Here is a 17,841-nt window from a genome sequence, read left to right as displayed (position 1 = left end):
TTTAAAAGCGCCTTTCCCTTTTGACTAAATTAGACGTCTTAATGATTCAGTCACTACTAAATTCATTTAGGATGTCTGAATATAAAGAGGAAGGAATCAAGAAAAAAATAGTTCTAACATTGATCATATTTATTTATGAAACTAAAAGCAGAATTACGTATGATTTAGAAAATATATGATTAACCTTAAATTGCAGGTAGACAAAAAGAGTTCTAATCAAATAATTTAATTATATATGTAGTACTTTATATGGAGTGCAAAATGGAGGCAAACATGTTTACTCTTAGTTCCTATATTTACTTATATAGGTAGTGTATGAAAAAGAACTCATAAAAATATTATCATACGTCTAAATGAGTGCCGTGTGGTTCCCGGCACCAACGAAAAAAAAGAATAGGACCACTCCATCTCTTTCCCATGGATGTCGTAAAAGGCGACTAAGGGATAGGCTTACAAAATTGGGATTCTTTTTTTAGGCGATGGGCTAGCAACCTGTCACTATTTGAATCTCAATTCTATCATAAAGCCAAATAGCTGAACGTGGCCATTCAGTCTTTTCAAGACTGTTGGCTCTGTCTACCCCGCAAGGGATATAGACGTGACAATATGTATGTATGTATGTATGTCTAAATGAGGATTACGATCAAAAAATCTTTCACTTGTGTGAATATGCAGAATTTTGTAACCAATCAATGCAACGTTAGAAGTATTTACCAAACAAGCCTTTTAAACAAAGATTAGTTTGCTTTATCGCATAATGTTCCGAATTCGGCCCTATTTAAGTGGGCTTCATATAACTTTATTTGCGAAAAAAGAATTATGTTTTTGTTTTCCGTAGCCGTAGCGTAGCAGTAAATAGGTACGCCAATGTTCGCTACAGAGGCGTTCCTAAGTTTGATTCCCAGTTTGTGAAAATATTCACTGTTTGTCTTCATAAACACAAAGTATCTCTGCTTCTGTGTGTTCGTAACTTTGTTTAACGTTAACGTTTTTCGTTAACTTCTAAGACCCAAGAGTCGTACAGGTCGTGGATAGTTTTCTTGAAATTTTAAGCTTCCATTGATTTATTACTTCCGTATTCAAAGAAAATCTAGTTTTTGATTCTTGTCAAAAGGTAGTGACGTAGCTTTTCTAGGACCTTTTCAAAAAGTAGTGACATAGCTAATAATAACGTCAAGTTCCGTGCGGTTGGGGCAGCACCGGATGCTAACCGACGGAGCGTGATCACTTGCGATCGTCCTTTTTGACACCGGCAGCCCTTTGTCTTTATTACTGGATATGTAATAATATTATATCAAAAAATGTTTTGAAACTCTACATTACCCACTTATCTACTGTGTCACAAAAACTAAAGCTTTGTAGATTTAAAATTGTAAGATTTTTAGAGTACGCCCCTGGCTCCGCCCGCGTAGTACCAAAAATCCCATCAATTTCCATTACCGCGAGAATTCAGAGAAATCCTTTCCTTAGTTTCAGAATATTATTTTATGTTTTTTCAAATTTTTTCATACCTATTTAAAATATCTTACATAAAAGTGTTATGCCAAGAACACAAAATTAATAAGGAACACGAAATTTAACCAGTTTAAGAATTTTCGAACTAGATTTATATGATGTTTATTTCATTAATCATATATTCTTTGAGAGCAGAAGATTACTAATTTGTTAACCTACTAGAACACAACAAAGAAATTAATGAAGTAGTTCATTTGATACAGTTGGCGCCGTACGGCAACAATCAATCATCGCTTCGCTCAGAAGTATCAAAAACAAACCGGAGTTCCTATTTCAAAGTTCCCGCTTTATTTTTACTTTTTTTTATTTTTTATTTTTAAACTTGCCCGTGACACTGACGCTAAGCTGCACTAATGAGTTTCGACATTAGCTCAGTGCGACGAAAAAACGTTGGGACTTTTTACGAATGGGTTACAGTGAAGGTTTGTACGTGTTATTTTTTACAGATTACTGAGACCGATCGATCACGTACGGGTTAAAATTAATTGAGTCTAAACAACCTAGAATAATTAACAAAAGGCAGTAAGCGCGGAAACAATTTTAAATTATAGCAAAACAGGTGATATATTTTAGTTTCTGGTAGCGTTACATGCTAGGTAACATTGTTTGATGTAAATAAATACTTAGGTACCTACTTATCTTTTGGGTATTTCTGCACAACATGCTTTTACAAATAAATTAAATAATAACTGTTTCTCAATTTGTTTTTATTAGAAGTGGATTTTTCCAGTATATATTTTATTTTATTTTAATAAAACCTGTCATGTAGCGAGCGACGGTTATAACACCTTAGCAAAGAAAAATACGAAGATATGCCATGCCAGTTGCTCTTTTCCCGCGCTTATTGTAGAAGTCAAGGGAAAGGCTTGTAAACGGGGGATTATTCTTCGAGAAGATGGGTTAGCTTCTTGTGCTGTCTGCTGTCAGACGGGAAAGTATAATTATGACTTTTTATCTGATGGCTCTAAGTTTATATATCTTTAGTAGTCAGTAGAACTGAAATTCTCAAAGAAACTTTGAGAAATAGATTACTTAGAATAGACACACGGCAGGACATGTCATGACAATTAATTATAAGAAATGCAACGAAAACGACAATAATTTCCTCGTAGTATTGTTGGGGGAAATTATCCGAGGCATCCGCGCGTATCTCATTAAGGCGCGTGCACAATATCCGCTCCTAATTAAAGAGCTTCTACATTACGTCCGCTTCGAAGGATATGATAGATTTGTTGTGATTTTTCTTCCTAGCGTTCCTGTTGCTATGGTAACCGGCCATTATTTTTAATCTGAGTAGTAAGATATTATAAATAGATACAGAAACTTATAACTCATTATCAACACATAATAGTACCTGGTTGACCGAGTGGCACTGGGTATTTTTGTTAACTGTTTTATATGACGTCAGAAAACCACTTAAAAAATAATAGGATAGAATAGGATTCTGTCCTTATAATTTCACAGGACTTACCTATTAATACCATACATACATATAGACATCGTTATCCCTCGCGGGGTAGACAAAGCTAACAATCTTGAAAAGACTGATAGAACACGTTCGGCTGTTGGGCTAAATGATAAAATTGAGATTCAAATAGTGACAGGTTGGATGGGCTACCAACCGTTAAAAGAATCCAAAGTTTAAAAGTCTATCCCTTAGTCGCCTTTTACGATAACACTTACTAGGTATACCACTATTGGGCAAAGCGCCGAAATACTGTATCTACTGTTTCCTTTATTTACTTTTTATTGGTTTACGAAGGCGGTTTTGAAATACAATAAAAAAATAAAAAACCTGCGCTGATTTAAATCAAAAGAAGAAAAAGCATGTCTTCTAAAAAAATATAAATACTTTTTATTTATTTACTTATAAATATTTTTTATTATTTTTTCAAGTTCTATATTAAGTAGTTGCCATAGTAATAAATGCTTATACATTTTTGAGTACATATAAGTTAATTAAAAAAAATCCTAAGAAGCTCTGCTCTATACTCCTCTTGCAGGCAACTGGGGATAAATATATACCGGGCAGTCGAGTCAGTAGTACTTACAATACCAAGAAAATGCTTTCAATAATAGTATACATACATGTTGTTCTTCTGGTCCAACTAGTAAACCAATTACTCTCATTATAGAACGCAATCGGAAACAAACATTATATAGCAGGGCTTGTTTTTACTTGACTGCCGAAGGAGGATCGTTAGGGTCCAGTAGGCACCAAAGGGTTCTATATCATTTCTATATATATATATATTTATTAAGGGTTCTTTATATTTATTGGAAAGCTGTAATTTGCTCGAATTTATAAATTAAAAAAACAAGCAACGGTAGAATTATTTCACTGTTTTTATTTGTCTTTTCTGTTTGCTATTTTTGAAAAAAAAATAAGACTTTGTTTTAAATAATATTAAATGACAGTAATCTCGTTATGTTTCGTGTAATCGTAAAGGTAGTTCTTTTCTTTGTATATCCCATTATTTGGGGCACCGTCAAATAATACCCAACACACACTTGGCCAGTTTTGTTTATATTTCCAGGAGGATATTTATAAAAAATGTTAACGTATTAGTTCTTTAAATTGTAGCTTTAATCCTTGCTGCGACGTGCTTTTAATTACATAATTTTGGTTCGTCTAACTAGATAAGATAAGAATGCTGTTTAAAACAAGTATTAAGACTATCTTTAGACAATGAGGAGGATTTTAGTTTGCCTCCAAACGATGCGTGCCAAGAAACTGAATTTGTTTACAAGACTGTCCAGTTCACTTAAATATTTTTCGAAGAGGAATATTGAGTACATTTTACAATTTTGACGGTTTAAAAGCAAGATCTGTCATTAATTTACACGTGGTATTCAAAATAAATTTAGTTTCAGTTCGTCACTAACTAATTTACATGACGTCATTTTTACTTATAAGTCCACGTTTTGTGCATATATTATGACATACATACATACATATACCTTGGCGACAACAAGACCTTGACATTGTATCTAGACTGTGCTACCTTACAACTTTTGAAAACAAACTGGCATACTCCGTGAAAGTAGTAACAGATATACTAGATTTAGATTGCTCGTATATTAAGACCGGTTGCACCCAGTTTTCTTATTAAAATTGACTTCGTTGCTTAAGCGATTGGCTTTTCCTACCATCGGATATCCTGTCGTTGGTCAGTAAGGCATTAATAAATTACTTGTAAATTTTCTTTCTTTTCTAATGTGCTTATTTAATTTATGCATAAAATGTACTGTATTTAAGCAAATATATGATTGATGATTTTATGTGCTTAGCTCGAGGCAACTAACTTTGCGAGGAAATGCTAATACTGTGAAAGCGAACATTACTTGTTTATGCACTTCACTCAACCGATCTTCTTCAAATTTTGTATATATTTAAATAAGAGAACTGAGCTTTTATTCATGTTAAATACTAACTGCTTATATGTTGCTAGTTTTGCTTGCTATTTTATAAAGATTTTATAGGAAAAAATGCTTTTAGCGTCAAATTTGTTGTTATATGTAGAGAAAATAGTCTATGATCATATATACCCGTATAATACATACGAGTATAATCCCGTTTATGTTTTACGGTATAGACTAACCAACAGTCTTGAAAAGACTGTAGCTGCAGAAGCAGGGAGTAGAGAAGATGTTTAATTGTTGTTTACGGGACGCAGCCGAGCGGACTTGTGTGTAGCGGGATGAAGGCCGGACGCCCACAGCCACAGTACACATCTCCGCTACGCACAGCTTACATTTCTCCACTTTAATCAAAAAACCCTGCAAACTTCGCAGCACATCTCATCTCATCTCCTTTCCGCTTGTGAGGTTTGAGAAACAGGGCCCGCACGTTCATGTATGCATGTATGTATGACTTAATGATGGCTTTAAGAACATCGGGAATAAAAAAATCTCTCACCAGATCGAGGCGCAGACTGAAGGAGACATGTTTCCGAGGCGGCGGCGCTACGCTGGTCGGACCCTCGTAGAAGGCGGCTTCTTCCAGCCCATAGTCCGCCTCGCTTTCCGCCCACTCTAACTTCATGCCGCTAGGGCTGGAACAAGAAAGACAAAATCTTATTTATTTTGTTAACAAGGCGTTCGTCATTTACATTTTAATATCCATAATATTATCTTGCAAACTATCGAACCGGTTTGACCTAACGAACATGAAAATTGTAGTAATCGTCAATTTTGAAAATTTCATCAAACTCCGATCAACGGTTCGAAAGGTACTGCGTTACAAACATACATACATACAAAGAATATTTTTATTTCACCCCAAGTTGACTTGTAGACCTCGCTCGGTCGGTCAATTCAAAACTTATTTGGCAACCTTGCCAATTTTTGTTTCGTCAATATTTTGTGGCAACCTGTAGATGCATTTTACGGCTATAAGTACTAAGGTTGGATAAAGCCTATCGGTGGACCCCTTATATTCTAAGGTAAAACCAAGTGAGCAGCTAGCTAGATAATAATGTGTGCTATAAAAACTTTTGCCTTTTATATTCAGATCACGTCGAGTAGCAACAATAGGGCTTCTTACCGCAAGTCTTGGATCGAATCCGAAATTATATCGACAGTTATTGTCTTCCAGCTCTAACCCTTAAGAAAAGTAAAGGACAGAAATATTGTGAAGATATTGAGACAAACCTGTTTAGTTGCCATGTATCAACTTGTTCTATCGCAGGTTTACGCTTTTATAAAACCATTCATGTCTCGATTCGGCTTCGCTGTCGTTTGTTTGTTTGTAATATCTTTATTGCACAGAAATTTACACATTTACAAGAAATAGTACATAGTTATAAAAGAAATAAATCACTTGCAATGGCAGACTTATCCCATTATTTCCGTATGATGTACATAGACATGTTAACAATTTCTTATTGATTATTTATTTAGTTTGTAAAAGTTTACTTAAAATATAGTTGAAAGATGAAGGCGTAAGTTAGCACAAGAAAATAAAAAATGCAGAGTTTACTACGTTTAACTACATTTACAATCACTGAGGCAAAAGTTCGAGGCCCAATTAGAATTAAAAAAAAAAAGAATTATTTGTATTTAAGCAGAGACCGACATCAGTATAAGTACCGGAACTAATATTCACTAGACAAACGTAATGTTGGAAGTTGGAAATCAAGTTGACATAATGTATTGTGACATTTATTAAAGTGTGGTATTATTAATAACCACGGGGACATCCTATACACCCTTCCTTGAGTCTACTAATATCCCATCAAAGCGATCGCATTAGTTAACACTTTCCCAATGTAACGAGTTGATCCGCCGGAAACGGTTCGTGCGGCACGTGTGTAGCCAATTATATTTATTTCAAAAACAACCTTAGTCTTAAAACAATAGAAGCGAAACTCCTTCTAGTTAAAGAGCATAGTAAATTTGTTTAGGAGAATCGCCAGAAGCTGTGTGAAGCGGCACACTAAATGTGTCGTCGGGAATTCGGCACTTCTGAAGTCTATGAATCGTACGGCTAATATCCGCCGGATACGAACCGCGCCCGACATTATTGTCTTGTAATTGAAACGGTGTGACGATTTGTTGCTCATTTACGCCGTAATTGTAGGGGAGTGGGTTCATATTGGAGACATTAGACAAGCCCTTAGTAGCTCACGCAATTTATACCCCTGTCAATTTGTCAAACTTATTTTTTACTTAGGTATACTCGTACTATTTAACGAGTTAGCCATCGATTTACTTTCCACCAAATTGTGCAAGTTGTATTTATAGTCTAAATCAGAATGCTAATTTTTCGGTGATATTCCCGAGTATATAAAGTATATTTTGTCGATAACATACAAAATAAACCCCGAAAGTACTCGGAAATATTATAAATAGATAAGTAGCAGTAATATAGGTAAGTACATAAAAAATCGTAGAATAAAAGACAAAGATAATATTTACTTACTTATTTCGCCAAAATTCCGATTATTTTCTTTGATTGCCGATATATAAGATAAGGTAGCAATTAAAATTTAAAATATTTTTTTTTAAATTATAAATCGTTAGATCAAACACAAAAATGTTTCCATACGATTCACACGAAAACAGAACAGTGCGTTACGTGGAAAATTACTAGTGATTACAATTACACATTATTATCTTAGATAACACTCCTGTCACCGACAGACTCACAGTCTAGTTTTATAATAAACACTGTTCATAATATATCCACCTTCTCAGTTCCAGGAACGAATTCCTTGTAATACGACGAAAAACTAACAGGAACGCGAACTGAATAATTCAATGGCGGATAGAATCGCAAACTCCAAAATAACGCAGTATCTTATCGAATGATTAATTTATCAGATACGTCACTCTTATCTAGTGTGAACTGTGAGTCCAAACCAAAGAAGTCTTTATTTCGTTGAATGAAATTTAAATGGTCATGGACAAGATATAGTATAAGTTCTTATTTGTGGCTGGATATGTGGACACAGGTGGCGAAGCTACGTTAAGATAAACTCCTTGATTCATTTGTGGGTCAAAGAAGACGACTTAAGAAACAAAATGATGTAACATCTTGTGTCTTCAAAGCAGACTAGTAAAACGTGGTCGAAAATGAAAACTGTAAATTTCATATTGGCTTTGTCGATCACCACAATTTTTGAAGCCAATAATGGTGAATGTTAGGAAATAGTAGCGTCTTTCTTGAGAGATTGAGCGAGAGAATAAAGTTTACTTACAATTTACCAAGTAAGAAACTAAAGTAACTAGATACGCCACTCTGTTTGATGTTGATATATCACTCAGTTAAATATTGAACTGACTGAGGTAGCAACAACAGCAGACTAAACCATATGTTGATTGTATAATGTTTCTTGAAAATTTGAAATTCTCAAATCTCACACGCAATTTCGCGTGCTGAAACAGTGTCTCATCGCATGTGGCCTAATCGACGCATGGCCAACCCCGGGGTGAAAGAATTTCTATCACGGTAGATTGGTTCCTGGAAAGTCTGGACTTGGACTTCGCCATTTAAAAAGAGAATGATCAGAGAATTTTCATTTTTGCAGTGAGAACGAGATCTGTGACTCTTTTATAGCGCTCTGTGCAATAATACAATTTAACGGTTAAAAAAGTATTTTATGCATACTTTTTAATAGTCCTTACATTGATAGACGTTTTACTGACGGATGAGATATTAATAATATTTGCATAGTTCTTTTCTATTCTAAAGACAATTAAATTTTTAAATTAATTAATTACAAGAAAGACATAGTAAAATGGCAAAAAGGTTCACCAAACCGGCTATAAATTGGGCTGAGTTGGATAAGAGAGTGCCACCTGAGCAGAAACCGCAATTCCTTGTTTTCAAAGCAAAGGCTGATAATTACTTAAGAAGGTAATGCTCTGATTTTATAGTTTTTTTTTTGTCGTTTTGTCGGTTTTATTTATTAGATAAATATTTAAAAATTATTATGTGTACATGATTTTAGCTCCATAGTAGGTACTACCTAGTTTCTACTGTTCGTCGTTCTCACAAAGATATTGTATTGATATATTAATACCACGTACCAGGCAGACCCTGTGGGCAGATCTGATGATGAGGCTAAATTAGACCCGAATATTGTTGAAGATCAAAAAAATCAAAAAACTTTTTAACACATACCTAATGTCTAATGCTTCGGTGTTATTTTAATTTAAAAGAGTAAATGCAAGTCCACCAGAACCGCCCAAAATTAACTGGGAAGAATACAAAAAGGTCGTCCCAATCCCCGACCTGGTAGACAAGTTCAAATCAGCGTACGAGGCGTACAAAGTACCTGTACCCGAAGACACCATGACAGCGAAAGTGGATGAACAGTGGAAATCTTTAGAACCTGCTATCAAAGCTTACTGTGCAGAGCAGCAGAAACATATTGACACGTTAGTACCTATTAATTATAACTTGAATGTTTGCTTGGTACTTTGTGTGTGTTCAAATCGGAATAGGTCTAGTTCGTCTGTAAATCGCTGAAGTCCTGAAGAAAAAATAATATAAATTTACTTTTTAATACTATTAATAAATAAAGTTTGTTTATTTTCTCTTTACAATAAAATGAATACGACAATTTTTTAATTGTAAAAATCGGTGCGCTCTTTATATTTTTTTAGGTTATATAAACTTTTTTGGGCTACTTCACATATTCAAATAATACATAAATAGTGTATTAGTATTAGTAATTGTTTCTGTTTGTTTCAGCGCCTCTAAAGCGCTAGCCAGAATAGCCGCCCTGCCGAAATTTGAAGACATGACAATGGAAACTGTTTACGACATGTACCCCGAGTATCGACTGGACCCAGTCAACAAACCAACTTTTTGGCCTCACGAACCCGAAGACCAGTATGGGTATAAACCCCCAGCACCACCAGCGGGTGCACCTAAAGAACCACCGAAAAAGAAGTAAGAGATGTAAGTTGATGAGAAAGTCCCTGACGTCGGCTATTAAAATATGCTTATGGCAAAATTATTTTTGGATTAAAATTAAATTCAAATATTTCTGTATTCATTTCACTTTTATTACTTGATATCAATGAAGGTATTTTTTTAGTTTAGGTATATTATTCTCGTTTTCGTGATAGGTAGTAAAACTTTATTCGAAATAATAAAGCATTAAATAAATAATTTTATTTTACAATACCCACACACATGTCATGCATTTATCTCTTATACAAAGCCATGGAAGGGATGAAATAAATTTATAGATATTGAAAGGCTGCATGCACGCCACTCGACAAAACTAAAATCCCAAAAAAAGTTCATAAGCGTTTCCCTTACTTGCTACTACTACAATACTACAATACAATTTACAAGGGTAGAGAAGTACTGGCTACATTGTCTTCGCCAAAAACTCAATCTCAAAGTATTTATTGCATAACTGTGTAGGCATGGAGATGGAAATACATTTAATAGTATCAACAGTTTGCCCTCTTAAAGCATGCAAATTTTTTTGTATTATTTTATCGTACCTATATAAAAATAATAAAGACGTAACAAGCTTGTAATTTCTTTTTTAATAAAAGCTTATTATCTCTTTTATTAAAAAAAATATATATAATATTTTTTTAATATACATATATATATATAATTATACTTTAATTTCAGCAGGACCAGCTTATAAGTTATTAGACTAAGGTAGATGAGGTGGGCCTATACATGAAAAAAAAAATAACGAGCTTCTAGAAATAGCAGCATTGAATGAAATCTGTCGCCGTTGATTCATCTGGCAAGGACTGTGAAGTCCAAACAACGGGTGAATTACCGTCAATGGGCAAACACAAGGGCTAACTGTCTAAATTTAACCTCCAGGGTCGAGCCGGCATGCCTGCGCGTGGCAATGGCAAATTATGATTGATTTGATTGCATTTCACTACGGTTTATTTTCGTCTCCATTTAACTTTCCGTAGCTGGAATTCGCTGGGCTAGTCATGTGTTTCTGTAGCCATAATTGAACTGACGTGTCATCATACACGTGCACTATTTAAATGTATGTTTAGTGCTATTTGTGTCCATGTTTCCAAGTTACTCGTGTTATGTATATAATAAGATATTTTAATTTTAAATCTTATTTTTATAATTTTGTACAATTTTAATAAATACCGCCTTGATTCAATTAATAATATTTTTGAATAAACAATAAACATTAGTTCCCTGCAATAAAACAATGAAAGTACAGAAATTGTGGCATTTGAGCCAGACGCCTGCGTTCACGCCGCCATTTCTGAGAAAACACACAACACAGGTCCATTCATATGAAATTATCTTGCTTCATCTAAATTGCAATTTGACAAGCAGATGTGTGTTAATTCATAGCAGTAATTATTGATACTGTTAAAGTTATATTTGATGTACCTATAAGCGTGATTGAACAATTAGTTTGTACAATAAAATCACAGAATAAAAAGTAAAATTGTGTTCAGAGCTTAAAAATATTTATTGCCTGCTGTACAGGGGTGCAATGAGGACGTTATTTAAATGCAACGAAAGTAGTCATATCAGTAAATGAAGTACCAGATCATGGGTAGGTATAAGAAAACCACGGACGTAAACATTTGTAGCCTATTTTCAGTCAAGCAGATATCTAACTTAACCAGTGAATTAATGGAAAGATACGTGATTTAAGGTAGATACAAATTTTACAAAGATATATTTATGTTTGAATAGTATTCTTGTATGTAACGAATAAATTGAAAAACAACTTGGTAACGATTTCGATTTAGTTGAATTCAGGGATATTACACCTTCGGAACCGAAATAACATATTTTTGCTCCCGAAAATTCCACGGGTACAACTTATTAAATAAAAATGTAGTACCTATTGATATAAGATTTTTAACAAAGGTATCACAAATATACTTCTGAGAGTCGACGCAGAGAAGCCTAACATCCCATTAGTTATGCAAATTCGATCGGAAAAGTGGTGAAAGCGCTTTCACTAACTCCCGTGGCGAGGTCGTCCAGGGTTCAATATTCACCAAGAGTGGGTGGGACGGGACTGGGAGGGTGCCGCCACCTGTTGCTGCAAGCTATTTATAGACCTCCCCGACACCCATTCATAATTTGTGACTAATGTGTGAAACAGGAGTAAGATTGAGACCTCCCCCTCTCTTGTTCCTCACGCTTTGTTGGTTTGGTTCTTTATTGCACATTGGTTTCCTTTCATATGTACAAATAATCACGCCTATGTTCCTTGCGGGGTAGACAGAGCCAGCAGTCTGTTTGGATAATGATAGAATTGAGATTCAAATAGTGACAGATTGCTAACCCATCGCTTATAAGAAGAATCCCAATTTTGTAAGCCTATCTCTTAGTCGCCTTTTACGACATTAGGTACATTAAAAAATAAAACATTGGGTTTGTTTTCACCTGACCCAATGTTTGGTTTTTCGAGATGGTAGCTAATTTGTGTAGGTAAGTAGTAGTAGTACAAATAACTACAAAATGTCTGAAATTTCTTTAGGGGTGATTAATATTATATTATAATCTCGATTCCATCATAAAGGAAATAATTTTTTTAAGACTGTTGGCTCTGTCTGCCCCGCAAGAGATATCTCTATCGTCTATATAGACGTGATTATATATATACATACATACATACATATGGTCACGTCTTATTCCTTGTGGGGTAGACAGAGCCAACAGTCTTGAAAAGACTGATAAGCCACACTCAGCTACGAATATTTGGCTTAATGATAGAATTGAGATTCAAATAGTGACAGGTTGCTAGCCCATATATAGCTATTATATGTAGGTATGTATGCAATATTTTATAAAATACTTTAAGTTAATTAATTATTAATACTTTATTGATAATTATACGGTAATTTGTATTTAATATTAATGAACCTTGTGAACATCATCAATTTATAAACTAACAAATAACGCGTAAGGCAGTAAGTAACGGTGAATGAAATTTTTTAAAGGTTTTTCTTTATAAATGTGAAATCAATATTTTATAAAGACGAAAAACATATTTCTTAATTTTCGCTAAGTATTTATTGGAAGAAGTAACAGTTACTCTGGGATTTAGGAAAAGCCATACAGCCAAATGTCTTACACTTTTTTTCAAAACTTTTTTTACAAGTTACGTGTTTGTATGTGTGTATACTATATGCAGGCTAATACTATGATATGACAGCTGTTGTACGTATATCTTAAGATTTGAAAGGCCTTGGCCCAGCCATCGACACCCACTTGTGACACGCTCTGGTGCTTATCGAATATACAAATAATAATATAAAGTTATTGGCTGCCATTGTGACATAGTATGTTAAATTTATAGCTACCTAATCTTTGCAATCCGTAAGAGTGAAGGATGCACTCAAAATGACATATAACCTTTTCCTTTTCGTCGATTTTATTTATTTTCGTTCGTCGATCGAAATTATAGGCAACCAAACCAACTTCTTATTCCTAGTTCAGTGCTAACACAGTAAATAACTACACTGGCGTCTACATATGATGATGATATGATGCATAAAGCTAAAGTCCTTTTGAGTATTTTTACATAAACATATAACAAATAGCTAAGTACATACGTTCGCATTGAGAAATGTAAATACTTAAACCAATATCGACGCTTTCCCGTCTGACCGATTTTGATGACTTTTTGTAGGAATGAAAGCTATTTATTTTTTTGGAAACCTTCCTCGTGAGCGAAGCCCCGATCAAAAGTAGGTACTCACATAAATCACACATTTTGTATCATACAGATATACATACACATATAACGGTTAATCAATTTCAAAATGAAGTTCACTATTAATAAAGTGATACATTTCTATACTGGCCGAGATATATTAATATTATCAAAGTGTCGACGACCTCAGCATGGGCGGCTGTTGCATATAAGGCGAGGCTAATTGTTTATGCTTAATAACTTGTTTATTTTTATATCTACTCATTTCCACTCATTTTTTAGGTTAGTTAAACAATTATCGATGTTTGGAATTTGGGTTTTGTGCTACAACACCATTGTTTTCATTTTCGTTATTCATTTTATTAGAAAATCTATAAGACTTTTAACGTTAAAACAGTAACTGGTCTTAATCTAAACAAGTAAAGATTTTAGAGAATCGCACGCATTGGCTTATAGGATGGATAGAAGCTGAAATGGTACATTTATTTTATATTTACACAAAAATACGACTTAACTACCTATACCTTCCTACATAAATTGTTGGGCTTGAAAATAATAGCATAAACAATTTAACAACATTCCACACAAAACTTCATGCAGTAATAAAAGCATTCTTAATTTAAATGATCAATTATTTCAAAGATCAAATTTCACTTGTAAGAAATTGGCATACAACACATGTAACTTAAACAATGCCAAATTAAATTACCATTTGACGCTCAACAGTAATTGCGAAGACAGACTTATGATTCATATCTACTACAGGCAGGACTCACGCAAAAATTATAATACACAAGAGTGAACACAAAACTGAGTAATCTGGATTGGGCATATAGATGTTGATCGTCTCTAATTAATTCATAATTAAAAATTCTGGTGCGCCCGCGCAACCGCGGCGTCAACCAATTACACTGCCCACGCATCGCGATTGAAAATGGACACTATTTTCAACTGTGTTTGGTTCATATGTGATAATATCAATTTTGTAAGCGAAGGGCAAACGACAGTTGTTTTATTTTGAACTATATTTAGTACTCGGACTGAATTGTTACTGAGCCAGCTTCGTATGGCTTTGGATGGTATGATGCGATTGGCATGCTTATGCTGGGTGATGGCATGGCCGCATCATTTTCATACAGCTACTGAGTATGTTAAATTTATTCATAACCATTTGGCGTTTGTCCCAAATTCGGGTCTAGGGACTCCTAGGTATATATCAGGAGTTGGAATCGACTTGCATTTTTTAACTAGGTAAGTTATAAATATTGGCAATCCTCCTTTTGAATGCAGGATACAGAATAAATGTTATAAAACACAGAATAAATCAATATTTGATTGTATTCATAAGCTTCGGATCCCTACGTTCTAAACTCCTAATTCATGGATAAAATGTTAGTTAGAAAAGTGTGTAAGTATGGATGCTGTAATATGATTTGACTTTTGGTAAAGTTTAAACGATCGGCGGTCTGTTAATACTAAAACCATCTCGAGGAAACCCTGTCGATGGCGAAAATCAACTGCATCTTTTTCTGTTCTATTGACATCTCTTTCATATTCCACATTGAGAAGGACTCAACAATCTAATCATCACTTGTTAAACTGCACTAGATTTAACAGTGTGTGTGCCTACGCACACAAAGCGCGTAAAAACCTGCGCGGAACATCTGTCATTACATTTTGTTTGGTCACCGCAAAAAAAGGCCTCATCATGTGCGCTCTCAGATGATATTATAAAACTTTTACGTGCAATTTGAGTTATGATATTTCAATGAAAGAATTCGATTCGTATTATTCATTGTGAAGAGGCAATATAGTTAGGCAGGTTACAGTCGCAGTGCAACAACCATTTAAGGCTTCTGTTCTGAAGATAGCAGAGTAGAGTACTTATATAACTGGAAGGGATTAAATTGTATTTAGGTTAGTACTCATAGTTTAATAAAGTATCCATACTGATTCACTTGGACTTGTTTATCTAATAATTGTACTTCATATTTTAAATATACTATATTTATATTATATCTATGCATAATTTTTCAGTTTATCATTGCCCAAAAATTTTGACCTTAAAATAAGGCACAAAATGAAACTTTTAAAATTATCAACTTAACAAAGCTTACATTGAATAAATTGTAACTGCTGTTTCAATAATATTAACCCGATCAGATCACGAGCATCATTCACCTACCTCAAACTATTACGGTAAGGTCTCATAATTTCTCAGAAGCAATTTGCTAAGATCCTGGCTTCTAACATTTATGGCGTTCCAAACCCATATTCGCCATCGAGAAAGTAGGGTCCGTCCTAAATCATGTCAGCGGTCTCTACCTGCTCGGATACCGTTGCGTGCAAGGTGTACAACCCTACTAACACATGCTAACGTCTCAGTGTAAACCTCACGCACACTGAGACAGTCTGCGGCTCTGCGCCCACGCATATGGTTCTTCCCCGCCCCTTCAACCCCCCGACATCCGATAGTGCACCGAACCTCTGCGTCTGCGCCTAGCCCGTCACGTCAGATGTTGATCGACACATTTTTTTATTATTAAAACTGCCTTATTAAATGTATAAAGCGCCCTGTCGCTGGGAGAAAAGGAATAAAATTATATCAAGATTTTTCACATTGACAGATAGGTAACATTTCCTACTGAACATGGGCAGTATATTCTCGTAATCAGCATTAAGACTAATTCATGACACTGAATTGAAATGATAAAACTTAGGTAATTTACATAATTATTAGTAGCAAATGAAAGTTTTATAAAATTTGCTCGCGAAAGATTTCGAAAATTTTCGGAAAGATGAATTAAAAGTACTGCTTTTATATATGATTTTCACGATAGCGAAGCCCTAGGTTTTACCCTAGTCATGAATATAAATTTGAAAAACCGCATTATTCTTATTCTCATCGTTTAAACATTAGAGCTGCAATTTGCTGAATTTCAATGCGGTGTCGGGAGCTAGTCACCTTTATGTCAGTAGGTAGCTAGATAACTTGCAATCTGATACCTTGTTTATATTATAAAATATGCATACGTACATACATATAATCACATCTTTCTCTCTCCTTCCCTTGTATGACTTTTACAATCTGCATGGTAAGAGAGCAGTAAGTAAGAAGTATTAGGTATAAAAGAATGGAAACTGGACAAATGGATATATGAACAAACAAACAGCTGAAGGTGGCCTATCAGTCTTTTCAAGATTGTTGGCTCTGTCTACCCCGCTGAGGATATAGGCGTGATATGTATGTAAGTATGTGGCTATATGAATGTATGTAACCGTGATTCAATATGGGCTGAATTCCCCTGCAGTTTGCGGAAGTATTATTCTTGTAAAAACTGACTTAATCCAGGATCGTAGTTAGGACCTTTATACTATATCTATATACATATAATAAAACAGTAAATATATTTTGTCTGTACATTTAGTATTTTTGACTGAAATGGATAGAGGGACACTTAGAATGAATAATAGAAAGCAAAAATATTTTTAATGAATTTCTTGTCTGTCTGTCTGTCTGTATGTATGATCACGATTATCTCCGAAAGTACTGAACCGATTTTCTTAAATAAAACCACCAATTGCTTTGTTTTAACTCAGAAAAACATTAAAAGTTAGTTTCATCAAAATCGGTTCACTAAAAAAAAGTTATTGACATTTGAATGAACTCAAGGCATGAGTTTGCTTGCAAATAAGTTACGAAATTTAAAATTCAAAGTCATTTATCATTGTACGACAGCATAATACCTATAACATATAAATATAAGTGAAAATCAGTTTGATAATATTCTGGTTTTGCCGCACATACGAGTAACATGCGTAATTCTCACGTAAAAACATTTTTGGTTTGTTAGTATACTTTAGTACCGTGTGGTTCCCGGCACCAATACAAAAAAGAATAGGACCACTTCATCTCTTTCTCATGAATGTCGTAAAATGCGACTAAGGGATAGGCTAACAAACTTGGGATTCTTTTTTAGGCGATAGGCTAGCAACCTGTCACTATTTAAATCTCAATTCTATCATTAAGCCAAATAGCTGAACGTGGCCATTCAGTCTTTTTAAGCCTGTTGGCTCTGTCTACCCCGCAAGGTGTATAGACGTGACCATATGTATGTAGTCTGCTTTAATTTCGACACCACCGCAAAAGCCTCGATAGTCGAGTGGTTGTTTGAGTATTTCATTTAAA

The 17,841-nt window shown here is 34.5% G+C and overlaps 2 protein-coding genes across 4 annotated transcripts in view; one reads left to right on the top strand and one right to left on the bottom strand.

Annotated features, from left to right (window-relative positions):
- Positions 1-17,841, bottom strand: part of LOC106130070 (ETS-like protein pointed) — a 125,029-nt gene that overhangs the window by 103,512 nt on the left and 3,676 nt on the right. For 2 of the 3 annotated variants that reach the window (XM_013328841.2, XM_060949061.1), the window contains exons 1-2: positions 7,439-7,802; positions 5,435-5,570 (exon numbers count right to left, since the gene is read on the bottom strand). In XM_013328841.2, the coding sequence (XP_013184295.1) occupies positions 5,435-5,560 (126 nt within the window). In that variant the 5' untranslated portion in view covers positions 5,561-5,570; positions 7,439-7,802. Of the gene's footprint in view, positions 1-5,434; positions 5,571-7,438; positions 7,803-17,841 lie in introns of those variants that run through there. The other variant, XM_013328832.2, reaches the window with a different exon arrangement.
- LOC106143524 (ATP synthase subunit d, mitochondrial) lies at positions 8,190-9,994 on the top strand. Its single transcript, XM_013345640.2, has 3 exons — positions 8,190-8,875; positions 9,181-9,399; positions 9,716-9,994. Exons 1-3 carry the CDS (start codon positions 8,757-8,759, stop codon positions 9,918-9,920), a joined length of 543 nt encoding a protein of 180 aa, XP_013201094.2. The 5' UTR covers positions 8,190-8,756; the 3' UTR covers positions 9,921-9,994.

This window comes from Amyelois transitella, chromosome 18 (genome assembly GCF_032362555.1).
Source record: "Amyelois transitella isolate CPQ chromosome 18, ilAmyTran1.1, whole genome shotgun sequence".
Classification (NCBI taxonomy): domain Eukaryota; kingdom Metazoa; phylum Arthropoda; class Insecta; order Lepidoptera; family Pyralidae; genus Amyelois; species Amyelois transitella.
This window is presented reverse-complemented; position numbering and strand designations above follow the sequence as displayed.

Bases quoted from the DNA above. Each gene is read 5' to 3' on its own strand.
- LOC106143524 (XM_013345640.2), top strand. From the start codon at position 8,757: ATGGCAAAAAGGTTCACCAAACCGGCTATAAATTGGGCTGAGTTGGAT. The intron at 8,876-9,180 runs GTAATGCTCTGA...TTAATTTAAAAG, and splicing joins GCTGATAATTACTTAAGAAG to AGTAAATGCAAGTCCACCAG. The intron at 9,400-9,715 runs GTTAGTACCTAT...TGTTTGTTTCAG, and splicing joins CAGCAGAAACATATTGACAC to CGCCTCTAAAGCGCTAGCCA.